The 16,235-nt window shown below is 49.9% G+C and overlaps 6 protein-coding genes across 6 annotated transcripts; 4 read left to right on the top strand and 2 right to left on the bottom strand.

Moving 5' to 3' along the window:
- Positions 1 to 211: 211 nt before the first annotated feature.
- Positions 212 to 3,964, top strand: GGS22DRAFT_154013 (uncharacterized protein). Its single transcript, XM_047959959.1, has 2 exons — positions 212 to 781; positions 860 to 3,964. The coding sequence occupies exons 1-2, from the start codon at positions 697 to 699 to the stop codon at positions 3,382 to 3,384; spliced, it is 2,610 nt and encodes an 869-aa protein (XP_047823320.1). The 5' UTR covers positions 212 to 696; the 3' UTR covers positions 3,385 to 3,964.
- A 251-nt stretch (positions 3,965 to 4,215) lies between these two features.
- GGS22DRAFT_154010 (ubiquitin-like protein) lies at positions 4,216 to 5,413 on the bottom strand. The gene is made up of 2 exons (XM_047959958.1): positions 4,764 to 5,413; positions 4,216 to 4,653 (listed from the first exon to the last, which is right to left on the bottom strand). Exons 1-2 carry the CDS (start codon positions 5,004 to 5,006, stop codon positions 4,585 to 4,587), a joined length of 312 nt encoding a protein of 103 aa, XP_047823319.1. The 5' UTR covers positions 5,007 to 5,413; the 3' UTR covers positions 4,216 to 4,584.
- Positions 5,414 to 6,350: 937 nt separating this feature from the next.
- GGS22DRAFT_154008 (DUF1903-domain-containing protein) lies at positions 6,351 to 7,093 on the top strand. The gene is made up of 4 exons (XM_047959957.1): positions 6,351 to 6,373; positions 6,441 to 6,488; positions 6,563 to 6,575; positions 6,622 to 7,093. Exons 1-4 carry the CDS (start codon positions 6,371 to 6,373, stop codon positions 6,798 to 6,800), a joined length of 243 nt encoding a protein of 80 aa, XP_047823318.1. The 5' UTR covers positions 6,351 to 6,370; the 3' UTR covers positions 6,801 to 7,093.
- Positions 7,094 to 7,337: 244 nt separating this feature from the next.
- On the top strand, positions 7,338 to 10,891 carry GGS22DRAFT_154007 (nuclear pore protein 84/107). The gene is made up of 4 exons (XM_047959956.1): positions 7,338 to 9,760; positions 9,817 to 10,087; positions 10,145 to 10,257; positions 10,315 to 10,891. The coding sequence occupies exons 1-4, from the start codon at positions 7,588 to 7,590 to the stop codon at positions 10,644 to 10,646; spliced, it is 2,889 nt and encodes a 962-aa protein (XP_047823317.1). The 5' UTR covers positions 7,338 to 7,587; the 3' UTR covers positions 10,647 to 10,891.
- Positions 10,892 to 11,214: 323 nt separating this feature from the next.
- Positions 11,215 to 12,112, top strand: GGS22DRAFT_185062 (uncharacterized protein; the record flags this gene model as incomplete). Its single annotated transcript, XM_047964266.1, has 2 exons — positions 11,215 to 11,486; positions 11,590 to 12,112. The coding sequence occupies 2 exons, from the start codon at positions 11,215 to 11,217 to the stop codon at positions 12,110 to 12,112; spliced, it is 795 nt and encodes a 264-aa protein (XP_047823316.1).
- A 1,842-nt stretch (positions 12,113 to 13,954) lies between these two features.
- Positions 13,955 to 15,734, bottom strand: GGS22DRAFT_71678 (uncharacterized protein). The gene is made up of 2 exons (XM_047967901.1): positions 14,732 to 15,734; positions 13,955 to 14,610 (listed from the first exon to the last, which is right to left on the bottom strand). The coding sequence occupies exons 1-2, from the start codon at positions 15,534 to 15,536 to the stop codon at positions 14,333 to 14,335; spliced, it is 1,083 nt and encodes a 360-aa protein (XP_047823315.1). The 5' UTR covers positions 15,537 to 15,734; the 3' UTR covers positions 13,955 to 14,332.
- Between the last annotated feature and the right edge of the window lie 501 nt (positions 15,735 to 16,235).

The raw sequence follows: 16,235 nt of genomic DNA, 5'->3' as shown, positions 1-16,235 counted from the left end.
TGCCGTAGTGGAGTCTTGACGGGGTCTTGATTGAAGTTGACCTAAGTCTTAGTGGATCCCTCCACTGCAGGAAGATTCTAGCTTTACCCAAAGCCAACTGGCGGGGTGGGGAATTGAAAACCCGGGCCTGCCAGTTGTCCTACCCTATTTGTTGTTCCTGCCCTGTCGACCCAACCGGCTGCCCTAGCAACGCATTAGCAACTGCGAGCGAAAACATTGGTAGCATTTGACCCCGGAAAGAACCACACAAAAATTCTCCATTCCTCAATTGGACCTTTGGACCTGCCCAGGTCATCTAGGTATTTACTAGGTACCCGACCGAATAAAGGAACTTGGGTGGACACATCATCATGCGTTATGAAGTTTATCTGTAAAACATACTTCATAATCCATAACAATCCATAACAGTCCATAATAAATACCCTCTCTTTCCCTAGCAACCTTCTACTACGTAGAAAGTTTGTAAGTAAACAGCAATTAATCATCATCACATCACATCCGAAACCAAATATTACTTATTTGATCCTACAAACTGCTCGCTGATCCAATTAACAATCTCTGTCAACAGTCAGTAATTTTGCAAGTTGACGACCTGATCGCAAATCAACCTCAACTCAAATTAGCTGGACTCCACCTAAATCCGTCTGTATATTTACATATTCCGATTTCGCAGCGCGCAACCTGCAACCTGCAACTATGCCGCGAGGCAAGTCAAAAGAAACGTCTTCGACGAGACGAGTGACGCCGCCGTCACCTACCTACATGAACAATGACCAGTTTGGTGAGTACAATCCATTACTATATGATCCATGTTTATGTGTTTATAGGGTCAATGCACCGGCACTAACATTTTCGATAGCTGCTTACCTAGCAAATCTCCGAGATAATCGCGTCACTCGACCAGGAGGAGCACGTCCACTACCACAATCGTCCATACCGCGCCATGATTCCACAGCTCGCCTTGCTACGGAACGAGTTTCTACGGGCCGCCCATCCCTTGGAAGTACATCTCTCCTATCCGACGCCTCTAGTAGCCATATAAGAACACACTCCGATAGCCCGAAGCCTCGAGGTAGTCGCCCAAGTTTCGCCCCCAGTATAGTTTCTCGAGCATCTAGGTATTCTACCCTGACCTCTACTACTGGGAAAGATTACTACCCGGAGAATCCTGCCACTGCCCCTCCTCCACTCAGGCCTAACGAAGTTGTTCCCACTGCCACCTACATGGAGCGTGGACAGCGGTGGATGGAGAAGGAAGAGGCCGTCTCGATTCGCGATGCGATGGAAGTTATGGATGCTATGGAAACTTTGAAACTCCATGAGCAGGACAAGGGAAAACAACCCGCCGGCGAACAAGACGATGACGAATCTCGACTCTACAACGCCGCTCTAGACGAGGCAGCCGAATTAGTTTGGCAGCATCAACATGGAGTAAAGCCACCGGAGCCTGGTGCTCCGTACCGCTACAAGCCACACCTGCGAAAGGATAGCTATGCCCATGCTCGTACCGCTAGTAGCGGACGATATGGCAGCGAAATCGGCGCCACAGGTCTTGCAAGAGACTCTATTCGATCCTTTTCTGGAAGCTCATCTAGTAGCGACAGAGCGCCCTCGCCAGAGAGTGCTCGGAATAGTCTGGATCAACAGAGGACGCATTCCATAGGATCGCAGAAGTCAAAGTCGTACGGTTCACTAAGTGGTGCGGCGCGGTCAAGCTCTGGCGGCCGCCGCCTCAGTAGTTTGAAGCGCAACATCAGTGGAGAGGTCGAGAAGCCATTCTCAGGAGATCAAATCTGGGAAGAGCCGGAGAGCACTACACCCGAACGCAACCCAAGGCAACCCCGTCTACCAGCGACCACACAACCTCTTGGACTCAAGTCAAGGGGTATTCCCAACAGAGTTCAATTCGCTCCTACTACAACTTCGGATTATGCCTCTCCCGAATCATCGGTACCCGCCAAACCCCTATCAAGATTTGAGATTCATAAGAACCCGCCATCGCAATCTCGCAACCCTGGCTACACGACAAACAGCCACAGCCATTCCAACTCCCCACGGTCTTCTCAGGAGAGCATTCCCACGAAGAATGGCGTGGAGATCCGTGGTGATGATATTAAGCAAGCAACTACAATGCGGCTCAAGGACCGCAGTGCGAAACTCCCCACTCCGTCGGCCGTCAGTGACAGCCCCGGACGTCCAATCGTAAGCTTTGACAAAAACTGGAAGCCCCCGGAGAAAGAGGCGACTGATTCAAAGTTAGAAGAGTCCAAGCCCAGCGCCAGCAACCAACGCCGAGTCGGACCTTTCGGGGTCGTCGGAAAAGAGCGTGCGGGTACACAAAGTCCGCAGCCGTCTGTCCCTGCTATCGCAGTTACGGAGGCTGCTGAGGCCTCGAAGCCGTCCCCAGCTTCACGGCCTTCTGCCCGCGCGCCGTCCGTCCCAAGTATTCAGGTAGATGGGGCGGACGACGGTCCTACGGTGCCGGTCATTTCCGTTTCGGGCGATGGCCCAGCTGTACCGACAATCATGTTACCCGATGACGACAGTAACAGCGGCAGCAATGCACCTGGCATCCCAACTATAGTTGCTCCCGACGAGAACCGAAAACCTTCGGCTAGACCGTTACCAAACCCCAAGGCACTTAATAACGTGCGAGGACGCCCTCGAAGCCATTGGTCCCCTGCACCAGGAGCAGTTGGTCGACGTGCGTCGGCAGTCTGTCATGAATGTGGGACTCCTATCGAAGGTCGCTTCGTTGCTCTAGCGGGAAGCTCAGAGAGGTTTCACCCGCAGTGCTTCCGTTGCTACGCGTGTGGGACGGCGCTTGAGGCGCTCGAGATTAGCCCAGAGCCGGATAACTTCCGGGGTGAGCGGCTTGATCGTATCCGTCGCAGAGCAGCGGGCGAGATCCTAGACGAGGAGCCAGGACAGACGATGGCGGAGGACGGAGACGACCGATTACGGTTCTACTGCCATCTCGACTGGCACGAACTTTTCGCGCCGCGATGTAAACACTGCAAAACCCCGATCCTTGGGGAGCATGTGGTAGCGTTAGGCGCGCACTGGCACTACGGGCACTTCTTCTGCGCGGAGTGCGGCGACCCGTTCGAACGGGGCGCGACGCACATCGAGAAGGACGGGTACGCGTGGTGCATCAACTGCCAGACGAAGCGGACGGAACGCCGGGCGCCTAAGTGTAAGGGCTGTCGCACGGCGGTCATCGGCCAGTACGTCCGGGCACTCGGCGGCGAGTGGCACGAGGAATGCTTCCGCTGCGCGACGTGCGGGGGCGGCTTCGACGACGGCCAGATCTTCCCCATGAGAGACCGCGGCGACTTGGTGGTGCTGTGCACCGCCTGCCGCTCCGCCGAACTCAAGATGTGATGATGAATTTTTACGAGTTTTATGATGGACGGGTTTGACGAGCTAAATCGAGAGTGCAAGACCCGCGGGGGTTTTTCAGAACATATCGGTGTTTGCTGCTTTTTCGCTTTTGCTTTTGCGGTCCATGGTTTAGGTTGTCAGGACAAGTAATGCTTCGGGGCGAGAATGAATCGGGTTTTTTGCTTTTTTGCTTTTTGAGTCGTTGGTGGCGTTGTGTGTGTGTGTTTTTATTTGATTTCTTGTTCGGAGTTTGGCAGACACGCAAAGCAGAGCAAAGTGAAAACAGGCAGGCAAGGCAAGCATGGCAGACAGCAAACAGTTCAGTTCGGAATACAGAGATTTGCATGGTTTGATGATTCGATTTACTATCTACTGCCTAGATGTGTATTTTGTGTACTGTGCTATGTTTTGCTTTGATGTGGTGTGATATGTTCTAGGTTATTCTTGAGGTTTTCAGCTGTGCTGTATTTTAGGCATCCATCGGTCTCCGCATCTCCTATTTTTGCCTCTATCGCCTATTTCCGAGATACGTTAGATCTATCGAGTACATCCATAGTAGTGATTGCATATTTGTTGCCCCCGCGTACACACTAGATATTTTGTGTTGGTATCACCTATATCAACTGTAGAGATGTGGTTTACATGTAATGAGGCAAAAAGCATCTTAGATGATACGACGCGTAGTAGACGTGGAATTGCAGTGACTTGGCCTGTCTCACCTTAGGAGGCTGGAAATTTGTCTGCGAGGTCTGACGAACAGGTGGTAACGGAGGACAACTTCAGGAACGATTCATGAATGATTTGGTGGGTAGCACGAGAAACAATGATGTGTAGAATAATAGCCATATGGCGGCAATGACGAAGGCAGCTTCTCGTTCGAGATTTAGCCGCTGATTCTCAATTGATGGGAAGAAATTACTTCTGAAAGATTTGCAAAAGCAGGAATCTAGATGACAGATGCTCCTTAACCCTTACCTAGAGGGGTAGGGAGAGTGGCGACGAGGGTCTATGAATGACCATTTTTAGGTTCCGAGACGATAAGAGAGAGATCAATCATCAGGGACCCTTGTTGCTTTCTACCGTCATCCGCTCGAGGTATATCACGAACCCCTACTCCATTCCCCGAAGTCCTTAATCCATGTATGATTCAATGTCATTTTGTTGACACTGATTCTGCTAACTCTGATGAGGTTGATAGTGTTAACGGCGGCACGCGCCACCAACCTGCTCCTGGTGAACTTCTAGGGTATCACCGTCTGCCATCTCCAGCTATGAGATGATAATTATCATGATTAGCAACTGTTAAGGTCTAATGGAAGTGCTGGAATGCTTCAATGGTGCGACATAGAGTATATATTGAAGTTGAATAATAAACTTACGGAGTCGGGTGTATCACTCTTCTGCACTCGCTGTCCCTCGAATAAGAAACGGACAGCTTCGACACTCTTGCCTTGGCGCTCACAGAAGGCTGTCATCAACTTCTCGAGCTTGGTAGATCTCTTGATCTTGAAGAAGACCTCGTTGTTGTTGTCGGTCACCTTGATGTTCAGGTGTTCGCTGCCGCCGGCAGGGGCGTCAGAGCGCTCAGCCGCAGGGCTTCCGCTATCGTTTTCTCCGGACATCTTGGGTATGGGGGTTATTCCGTGCAGGCGTTGGGAATGTTATAGGGTTTCTATGCGGTGGTATAGCCTTGATGAAGAGCTTTATTTGCTGCCTATATGTTGGGATCGCCGAAGGGGGCGTCGATTGTTAGTTGTGGGTTTGTAGGCGTGTTGGAAGAGGTGGAAGTTGGTAACTCTAATGGCGTGAATTGCACAGCGGTGGAATGGAAAGACTCACAACTCAAAGTAGACAAGGTGTGGAAATCGCTTAAGAACTAGAGAAGCCTTTGAGGATATTGAGGTATGAAGAACTGAATATATTCAGCTCGGGTATCTGGGAGTAATTCGGGGGTGTGGGAAGAAAATGATGGCAAAATGTAGTTTAGAAGAAGAGAATTAAAAAAGTGAAGCGATTGCGGTGGTGAAGTTTAGAATTAATCAACCGCGAAGGCTACGGCCTACGTGAGGCGCCCTTCAAAGTGGGAAACAGCGACCGCAACCACGCTAGATGCGGGGCAGGTACTTTTACACCAGCAAATACTTCTAAGGTTCCTGCGGGTCATACTTTACTTGCCTTATCCGTGTACATCCATGTTTCTCTGGTAAGAGCCACGGTGCAACTCAACCCTAAGCAAAGACAGCTAAAGAATTACCTAATAATCCAAAACCTTTCCACGTTGTAGGTGCTTTACAAAATCCATTCTTTTCTATCAATCTATGGTTTTAGAGAGTCTATTCCATGTGTAAGAGGTGATATGTAGATTTGGGGTTTCCGAGCTAGAATGGCCATATTGTCCGCTATGAACGTCTTATACCTCTTATCTCCGGTTAGTACCAGGTCATATTGATAAACAGGTACCTGGTATTTTAGCCTAGACTCTCATACATATATGCATGTATACTATGCTAGTTGCATACCATCACACAGCTGACTTCTAGTTGCTGAAAGATAGAATGGCTAGGCGCCGTATCCTTTCGTATATTCCTGGGTACTCTCTATGATTAGCTAGTAACGTAGAAGAGGCTTATAAAGCTTAGCAGCCTAGAAGTGTTCTAAAAGCTAAAGACCGGAAAGTCCTAACCAGATTCAATGTTCCATACTATACTCTACCTACTTATTAATAGAATATATATGTAACTAACTAAATTATACATTGCAGGACTCTATGAAGTTAGTTGACATTTCATCGACGTCATATTTATTAGATCGATGGAAGGGGATCTCTTGGCCTTCCGAAAATTAAAACGTGCCGCTATTAATCCACTGAAGTGACTACCATTGAACTTTTGGCCTGTAGATATCAAATTGCCTTTCTATGTAAAAATTACTTATCAATTTTAAGGTTTACATAAAGAGACGATTGAACGCTCTATAAAACTAGAAAATGGTACGTTTCATTGAACATCATGAATAGCGTACTAAATAAAAGATGTCCTAAATTAATAAGAGTGTAGGGTTTGAAAGAAGATCTCGAGTCGAAACCTCCATGCCACCCTCGTGCTGTGAGTTATAACATTCCAAAAGGCGAATCTTTATGCACATGGGACTGACGGGACTAATATAAACCTCTTAAAAGTGTGCTATTCAAGGTAGACAGATCTGGTACCCGTTCTTTGCTTCGTCTAACATGAACAGATTGTCTAGCAAAGAATAATTACAACGAAGCAAAATGCTCACGTTTTATTGACGCTCTGTACGAATGTTGCGATGCATTCTATCGAAAGCATGGAGACAACGCAACGAGCGTTAGTTGTCCCAAAGCCAGCCTCCTTCGGTTGAAATTGAGGCAAAGGCAGGAAGAGCAGAACAGGTGAACGGCTATGGCTTTACGGGCGAGGGCGCATCGCGAACATTTAACGGCGGAAATATTTTATCTGTCACCCATCACAGTTTATTCTTGAGCAGTGTATATATCTGAAGGTACTTAGGTAGCATGTTCGACATCTCCTTATATGCGTCAACCTAGACAGGAAGCGAGGCAACATTTATGAAGAGTAGAAATCGTTCTAGGCGATCATTGAGCGCGCAAGAGGTCCTTGAAGGACCTGGATAAGCATTGAAAGCAATAGTTGGCTTATCCCGAGACTCTAATATGAATGCCGATGACATTATGAAGAGAAAAGAAGAAAAAAATAGAAAAAATTTTAGACAGAAATTCTTGCCTTTGTACTTCCCCACTGTGCCTACTGAGGCTGGTGTAATGAGGCTGGTGCTCTTTTTGATTGGCCTAATTTTAAGGTTAGGTCCGGGATCCAACATTGGGCAATCAGTCACCTAAGTTAGGTACGTACTTGCTCACCTGCCAACCTAATTCGATTCAGCAAGCGCTACAGACACGCCTTAACCGCGTCAAGATTCTTTTCTATGTTCAGAGCTTCCTAAGCTCCATTCTTTTTCTTAACAACACACCAATAGTACTACAATACCACAACACATCAAGCCCGTCGCAAATCATCACCTCCCTCGATAGATGATAATCTGTGACTACCTATTTGACTGCGATACCTGGCGACTTTGGAGGATGCTGGCTAGCAACCAGCTCCCCAACCAAAAATACTAATCGTATTCTAGATTACCTCCTACCTATATCCTCCCTACACGATGTCTCAAGGACCTCAGAATATGTACGGCCTGCAGTTTGGTGCACCGTCGCCACCTCTCGACGTGGATGAGCAAAGTACAACATCACCAATACCATCAATTGAATTTGAGGAGCCAATGGAGACTGACCATCCCGTTCCAACAGCATCGCCTTTCTATACCCAAGCCGAGAACGAGTTCGCAACAGATGCCGAGGCGTTCGCTAGAGACCTTGATTCACTCTCATTAGTGCGAAAATCACCAGCCGAGCAACGAGCGGAGATCTTTAAGCTGGTCGATTCCTACTATCATTACGCAACTAAGAAAGTTCATGCCATACGTAAATCGCAAGGAAAGGGAGCCAGCGCTGGCCAGAGTCACTCACACTATGCCTCCAGCCAAGATTCAATGGAACTAGACGATGCGGAAAACTCGCCGGAATCACCAGGTTCAGCAGAAACACTTAAGAGATGGGAGTTAGAAGCCCAAACTTGGGACCTGCTGCGTCGCCTCTTGCCCTTACGATACTCGAACAAGACCTCACTGAAACCGACGCGACATGATGTAACAAGATTTCAATCATCCTCCGAGCTGTGGGAAGATTTCTTGCAATCAGAGTCAACTGCGCAAGAGCGCAAGGCAGTTTTGGAATGCTTACAGACTAGCGCAGATGAATCGCGTACGGGTATCGATGAATTGGTACGGGATTATCAGCAGCGAGCAGAGAGGGGTGATATTATCGCATATGGTTGGCTTCACACGCGATCTGCTATTAAGATGCAAAAGAACCTCAACGGTTGGTCCGGAGCTCTGGACCCTAATGCTCCTGACGTTGTCCAAAAACTCCGTAACGGACCGAACCCCCTAGTCACCCAACTTGACCCTGATGTGACAACAAGGCAGAGTCGGAAACTTCAGCCGCAAGACGAATATTTCGAACGAGCCATTTGGGTTGGGTGCTACGAACTGCTGCGACGAGGACGAAGCATCGCCGAGATTCGAGACTGGTGCGTCGAGAGAACCGAGGTCTGGAGAGCAGTCAGCATGTCAGCTATGCCCTTGTCCAAGGAAGAAAGTGATGTTCGCTTTGGTTGTGATCCGCTCTCCATACTTCTCTGGAGGCGCACTTGTTTCGCCCTAGCACGACAGGGCGGTACCGACGACTTTGAGCGTGCTGTCTATGGAATCCTATCGGGCGATATTCAAAGTGTCGAGAAAATCTGTGAAGATTGGGACGATTTTGTCTATGCGCACTACAATGCCTTGTTACGAACACAATTTGACGCTTACTTGATGAAACGATCTCCGGCAGATGCAACCGCCGCCATTACCCAAAGCTTTCCCGCCGCCTTCAACGCTGTTCAATTCCATGGTGATGCTGCTTCAGTCGGAGAACGTCTTGTGAAATCCTTAGAGACGAACAATAAGACTTCTAAAGAGGCAAGAACGCCCGTGAAGACTCTCCAGGCGGCTATTCTTTCGAATAATTTAGATCAGTACACCTATGAACTCGGTCTTGCGCTTTCCAAGTTAGCAAACAAGGGGAGCGCATCGGCATTAATACCACGTTTTAATTCCGATGATCAAGATATAGACGAGACCAAATTTGTCCAACCGGCGGATCACAGCAGTCTGCGCGTCCTGGTCCACGTGTATCTGATCTTGTCAAATCTGGAGCAATTAGAGGGTGGTCTGCATGCGGAGCTTTCCGAACGTCACAAAGTACAGGAAAATGTTCTCTCTGCGTATGTGAGTACTCTAAGGCTAACGGGCTTGACGGACATAATGCCTCTATACTGTAGTCACATACAAGGAGACAGGGCTTTCTTCACGCTCAGCCGGAATGTTACTAACGTAACTGATCAACCGGAGCGGGAGGTTTTCTTAAGACTTATGGAAAAGCTTGGTATGGATATTGCCGAATTCGTGCAATTCCAACCTCGATCCCTTCTTCAGCAGCATCCCCTACCGGCAGAGCGCCCGCCACCGTTTGGCAGGTTCACCGTGTTCTCCAATGATCCACCTACGCTCAAGTATGGACGTCCTCTGAAGCCAGATTTCCTGGGAGAACCTCCGGAGAACCTCAACGATGTAGACGAACATCTCATACAATCCTTAGAATGGTTCCTTCTTGTTGATGGACTTTGGCACGAATTTTTCCATTACGGTACTGCCATCTACAAACGCTTTCTCAGTAAGTTGTCATATTGCCTACAAGAATATGTTTATCCAATACTAATATTATACCAGTGCAATTCAATCTCCATGCAGCACGTGCCTTGGCTGAGCGAGTTCGCTGTGCCGAAGTTTTCAAGAGGAAGTTTGATATTGTGTATTCAGATGATGAAGATGTTTCGTGGTTTGAGGAGGTCCGAGCAAGTGCTGCGGCCGGCTTGTTCGAAGAACACGGTATGGGTTCGGAGGAAATTGCGGCAGCGCAAAACTATTTCGAGATGGAATGTATGACCAGAGCTCTGGATTTGATGGAGACCGTTGCTTCAAGTCAATTACTGGTCCAAGAGCAAGTCACCACCCACGCAGCCCATCAGCATGGCACGCAGCTAACCTCCCTATGTAGTCCAGCGGAGAGAGTGGGCAGGGACTTCTGGTCTCATATAGGCCGCGAAGTGAAGACCATCAAGACTCTCATGCCTCCAATACTACACAACTGGCTCACAGAGAGTATCGAAGGTAAGCCACGACGACTTGACTGCGTGGGTAATAATTGTTGCTTACTAGTTGGATTAGAAGACGAAGACTTCGCGTACCTTCGAGATGCATATATTCCGGAGACGGTCATAGGCTACGTGAGCGTGCTGCATTTTGCAGGGACGATGCTAACCCGAGATAACCTGCTGGAATGCATGGACCTTGCTTCAGTGATCGCGAAGAAGGATGCGGACGTGCAGGCAGTAATAATGAAGGCTGGCCGAATGAAGGAGCTCGTGGAGGGTTTTGCAAATTGCAGCAAGGCACTTGCAATAAGCAGCAGCGAGAAGAAGGGGGCCAGCGGAATCAACAGTAAGAGAATGCTGCGCGAACACGGATGGACACGGGAGCTGTGGTCGGTTAAGAAGTGATATGACATGAACATCAATGGTTCTATTCTGCCCATGCATTTCAGGGGGGCTATGGCTGAAGGGCGTTGGTTGGCTTCTCAGATGTTAATGATGACTATCAAAAGTAAGGGCGTTCCTTGGGGTACGCTCAATGCCCGTAGTGCGCAGCACGGTGAACCTGAATACAAATCAGTGTGTAATTTTATAATCCTCTGCGTTTCAAAGTGATGCTTGTGAATGTATGTAATTCTATCCATTACTTTGAATGTCGCCTACATACTAATAAGCTATAATTTATAGTAATTTATGGGTTGGTGATGATGTCCATTATGAGGAAGGTTAGCTACCCCTGACTATTAGGTACCTACCCGGCCACCATTACGTAGATGCGACCGGGCGATAAGATAAGCGAGCGGCGGTCTTGGTATCTTGGACCTCTTGATTCAACAACTTGGAAGTTTAAACATATTTCACTTTGTCAACATCACATTCGCCAACGCAAGCGCAGTCTTGCTGAAATACCGAAAATACCATTACACCTACATACAATCCTAGGTGTGACTTTACTACAAGATATAGCGAAGGGGAAATGTACACACCAACTCCCCCACCTCCGGTACCTCCGCCGAAACCCAGCAGCCACGAAGCTAGCCGCCTAGGAACACCCTCCGCCTCCAACTCTCCTCGCCCCCCGCCGCCGATTCCAGACGACACTTTAGCGAGGGATTCACAGGGAAAGGGCAAGTCGTCAGCCTCTATAGATGCGTCGGGTCTGATCCCGGCCCCGATTGCGGGCGGCGAGCACGAGAGCATACCGGATCCGGGCGACCAATGGCTGCCCAAGATTCTCGAGGATAAATCGTACGTCTCTATCTACTATCATATACATATACATCTTCACATCTACTCCATCTTCACGCATGTATATATATCATATACCCCTTACTAATCCTTCCCCCCACAGGAAACAAGACCTAGCAGACATCCTCTCCTCCCCACCAACCCTCGACGCACTAACCCACGCACCGACCTCCGCACACCCATCCCTCATCCAAACCCGCGACGCCCTCCTCTCCGCGCTCGCCGAAAACGTCGGCCTCGCAACACACCTCACAGACCTCGAAGCCCGCCTCGCGGCCCAGCGCGCCCAGGCCCAAGCCCAACTCCTCAGCACACACGCGCTCGAACGCCAGTGGCGCGCCAAACAGGCCGAGATGGACGCCGCGCTGGCGCCGTTCGCTCCGGGCGCGTTGTATGCCCGGTTAGGACAGAGTTTGGGGGAGCAGGAGGCTGTGTGTCGGGCGCTTGAGGAGAGTTTTTTGGAGGGAGGGGGAGGGGGGGATAGGGGTGGGGTGGAGGGGGAGTTGGCTTCGGAGCGGGAGGTGCTGGACTGGGTGAGACGGTATAGGGATGCGAAGAAGGTGCTGTATTTGAGGCAGGAGAGAAGGGAGCGCTGGAATGAACATCGGGTTGGGGGGTGGCGGTGATTTCGCCTGGGTGGAAGAGAGAATATGGTTACGTCCTTACGCTGGATGGATATTTGGGCCCTGTGGTTGCCGATCAATGAGGTGCGCCAAGGTTATAGCTGTCGATGATGGCGATACACATATCTGCCTTTGAAGTAGGCAGACCGCGTGTCACGAGGGATCATGAGACGATACCATTCCTTCGATTATCACGCCGTCGATCGGGTTTTGGGTGGACAACGAGGCCAAGATGTTGTGTATCTATACATGAATCCGTCCGCATCCTCACGCCTATCACAGAGGAATCGGGCCGGAGTCAAAATAGATGGTCGGACCCGGCTAGCTATCGAAGACTACGGGAAGCGGATTAGAAAGGATTGAGGCGCTTACGGGACCGATCAATGGCGATAGGCAGTTAGTAGGAAGGACAGGATTTTTCATGCGACCAACGTTTAGATCCTACTTAGTCGCAAGATACCACCAACACCAGGCTCTAGCTCAGGTCTCAGTTAGATCACATACTCTATCAAATCTAACCTAAACAAATATCTACTAGTTTCGCAACATATACTACAAGAGGCGTGGAACGGTACGTTACCAACGCTCCCTCACCGGCCGTGCTCCGGACGCGGCTTACAGATCCGGCATCGAACGTGGACGTGGGCGGGAGCGGTCAGGATTAGGCAGGAAGATAAACGGACGACGGCGACGAATCACAGCTGAACACAGGCGCGCGCACGAATTTTTCAGTTTCAAGTTTTTTTCATGGCCGCAATTGCGACGATTACGTTGAGGGAGGGGGGAAAGGGAACGGGGGGTGGTTGTGTGGCCCCCAAATCGGACCGAAGCCAGGCGGATACGGGTTACAGCATGTGACATCCACAACCTTTTCGAACGAAACAAACCGAGCAAGACATATACCTAGCTTGGTAATCTTAACATGCTACCTTTTTTTTTCTCGTGACCCCGCGATTGGGTCATTGAATTTTTTTCTTATTATTTTTTCCGTTATTCTTTTTGTACTATTTGCGGAGTTTCCGTGAACGGTTAAGGGCGGAACTTCCACGATGGGGGGAATTTTAAAAAACCGATGGAGCGTCTAGCTTGGGAGTAGCGCGGGTATGGACTCGAAACGAATCGAAGATGCCGGATAGAGACTCGGGTATTCCGTCGGTATGTATGGTTTTATCGCAGTTACGGCCACGATTGCGGTCACGATAGAAGGCCCTATCCGTCATACATGCGTGGGTCGTATTAATATCGAAGGCCTGATAAACTTAATACGATGTTTCTATACATACTATACGTTGTGCTTGCTTGCTTGTTTGCTGCCTACCTACATGCATGTCTGAGGTAAAATATTGTACAATGCGTTAGGGCGGCGTAGATATCTAAAGGATTCGCTATTCGTGTTTGTTCAAATATTGTGTATGCCCCTTGGATAGCCTTGCCTCTGTTTTTTCCTTACAGATATAATCTTTATTAAGGGGAAGCGATGCGGCTTCGATGCGGTTTGTTGGGATAACGACATATATCCTTCGCAGTGTCTTGTCATACGTCTGTCTTACTCAAATATCCTTACTCACTTCTTTTATTCTTCCTTTTTACTAGGATGGTCGATCATTAGATATCATAATAGGTAGGTTATACAGATCTTCTATATATCCTAGTAAGTGGTTCGTCATCGCACACGCAAGAGCGCGAGAACTAAGCGATTCTCTCTCTACTCTCTGGCGGTGACGGAATATGGGCGCCTTGTTGGCTAATATCGCCAACCCTTTCCTTTCACTCTTTCCCTGTTACCGAAGTTTGCTCAGCTTCCTCGCTCTACGCTATCATGATACCCCGACGTTTCTTCAGATAGACACGCCCACAATTTCTCGCGTGGCCGTTGCGGGTTTGCCCTTTTTAGCTACCGGCCGACGTTACCTTTCATTCCCCCAGCCGCCCCAGATACCGGGCCCCTTTTCCGAGGCCCTTTCCCTCCACTTATTTCGTTCCACTCTTGCTCCATATTCATTATACTCGGTCAGCTACATACTACTCTAGCACGCCTCTTCTCCACACTCCATACCTATCCCAGTTTTACCTCCGTTCCCCGGGTTCGACTCCCCGGGTTCATTACGTATGTAGCATGTCTTTTGTTTAAAATTTCCCCAATCTCCAGATTTCCACATCTGTACGCTATTTCTAGAACCCTGTCTAGGGCTTCGGGGGTCTGAGGCTTTTCTTTTCCCCGTCCTACCTCAGAAGTCCGAAGGGGCTCTTGGTCTTCATGTCTGGACTCCGTGGGCTCATCGGCAGCGCGAATAGCTCGTCTTCCGTCTCCTTGCTCTGGGTTGCGGGCGGCTCTGCAGCGACTTGCGTGTGGTTTCCACCGAGAACGGCGTCGAGGGATGCCACGCCGGCGACTGGATCCGCGCCTGTTCTCGGCGGCGTCACTTCGTCCCCTCTCTTGTTGGGCGGGGGAGGATGATCAGGACCCTGTAGATGTGGGTTTTGTTGCGAGAAGTGGGTACCTAGAAGCATACACGTACGAGGTGAGTATGGATGAGGCTGAGGGGTAAATACTTTCCCAAGCTGAACCGAACAAGCCAACCCAAATAATGGGGAACACAAACAAAGAAGCGGGAATATTACCTAAAGGATTTGCTAAATCCGACGGCGAAGTCGCCAACTTCAACCCCCTCAACTTCTCCCCCAACCTCCCTCCTATCGGTGATCTTGGGCTCGCGGGTGGTAGGGATGACACGGGGACCGCAGCGGCAGCGAGACTTGCTTCCTGAAGCCTTAGGTCGTCGAGGCCAAAGTGATCGATGATCCATAGCCGCTCCTGGACCGCCATCTCAAGACCCACGCTCTCGCTATTATCCTTGAGTTCGGCACGGATCTCATCCTGCAGCTGCGCCGCTCTTAGCCTCGCCCATACGGTATGCAGCACGCCCCTGCGGCCCGCGTCGCGTGACCCGACACCGAGGCCGGGCGCGAAAATCGCCGGCATCGACTTTGCGGTTAGCGCGCGACCGGAACCGGCATGCGAAATAGTGACGACGGGAGGCACCGCGACATCGGACGGAAGGAGGAAATAAACGCGCTGTCTACGTTGCTGGATCCCGGCTTCCACCTTCTCTTCGACACTTTCGTCCTCGTCCTCTACTTTCTCATTTACCTGGAACGTGGTCTTCTTGCCCTCCCACGTCACGACCCAACCGTCTTCGCCCGTCGGCTCCGGATCCCACTCTACCATCAAGATCTTAGACCCTTCGTTTCCGCGACCAGCCTCGAACTCGAAGCGCGCAAGAGCGTTGGGAGAGGCCGGCGATATCGGCGAGTCTATTACACCTGCCTCCGGCGGATGGCCGGTAGTGAAAGAGGAAGGAGCGCCTGGTTCGGTTATCCGGAGTGGGCCGGGACCGGACTCGCTCGGTGTGGATTCCATGGCCATCTGCGTATATATATATTTATATTGCGCCCGCTTTTTTCCTCGGTGTGGGTTACCTTGCGAGGCGAGTGAAGTTGCGTCTTGCGTATGAGGAACTACACAAGCTGCTACTATAGGCGCATGGGAAGCCAATGGAGATTGGCTGGATGGGATAGGGACAGGTTCGAGAAGGGGGGATGGGGTGAAGTGGCAACGACCGCGCGTTTGGCGCGAAGAGGATCAACGACGGGCCAATCCTTCCAGAACACGCGCCGCACGCACGCACGCAACATACACGCAGCCGCGCTGCGGGGGAGGCAGAAGCTGTTAAGCTGGAGCTGTCTCGGGAAGAATGTCAAGGGACGGCTGAATATGCTGGGTAAATCTCGAGTGGCAGCGGCCCCAGTAGCAACGTTAATGTATGCTCCTATTCTTGGCTACTGCCACTACGCCTCATACGAGGCAGACATCGGCAGTTAGAGGAGACCGGCGGGAGGGAGACCAAATAAGAATAATAATAATAAAAAGCTTTCGAGTTGCAGACGAAGAGCGAGGCGAAAGCTATGTTTGTCCGGGTTCGGCTTTAAGGCCTCAACTTTCAACGCGGGGCTAGTAATAAGTGGAAAAAAGGATGACAAAAGATAGGAGTCGAAGAAAAGAGCGGTTTAGATAATAGTTAATAATAGAGACGAGTATAAGTATAAGCTCCACCGACTCTTCCCG

The sequence above is a fragment of the Annulohypoxylon maeteangense genome (genome assembly GCF_022496945.1).
Source record: "Annulohypoxylon maeteangense strain CBS 123835 unplaced genomic scaffold GGS22scaffold_2, whole genome shotgun sequence".
NCBI classification, from domain to species: Eukaryota; Fungi; Ascomycota; class Sordariomycetes; order Xylariales; family Hypoxylaceae; genus Annulohypoxylon; species Annulohypoxylon maeteangense.
This window is presented reverse-complemented; position numbering and strand designations above follow the sequence as displayed.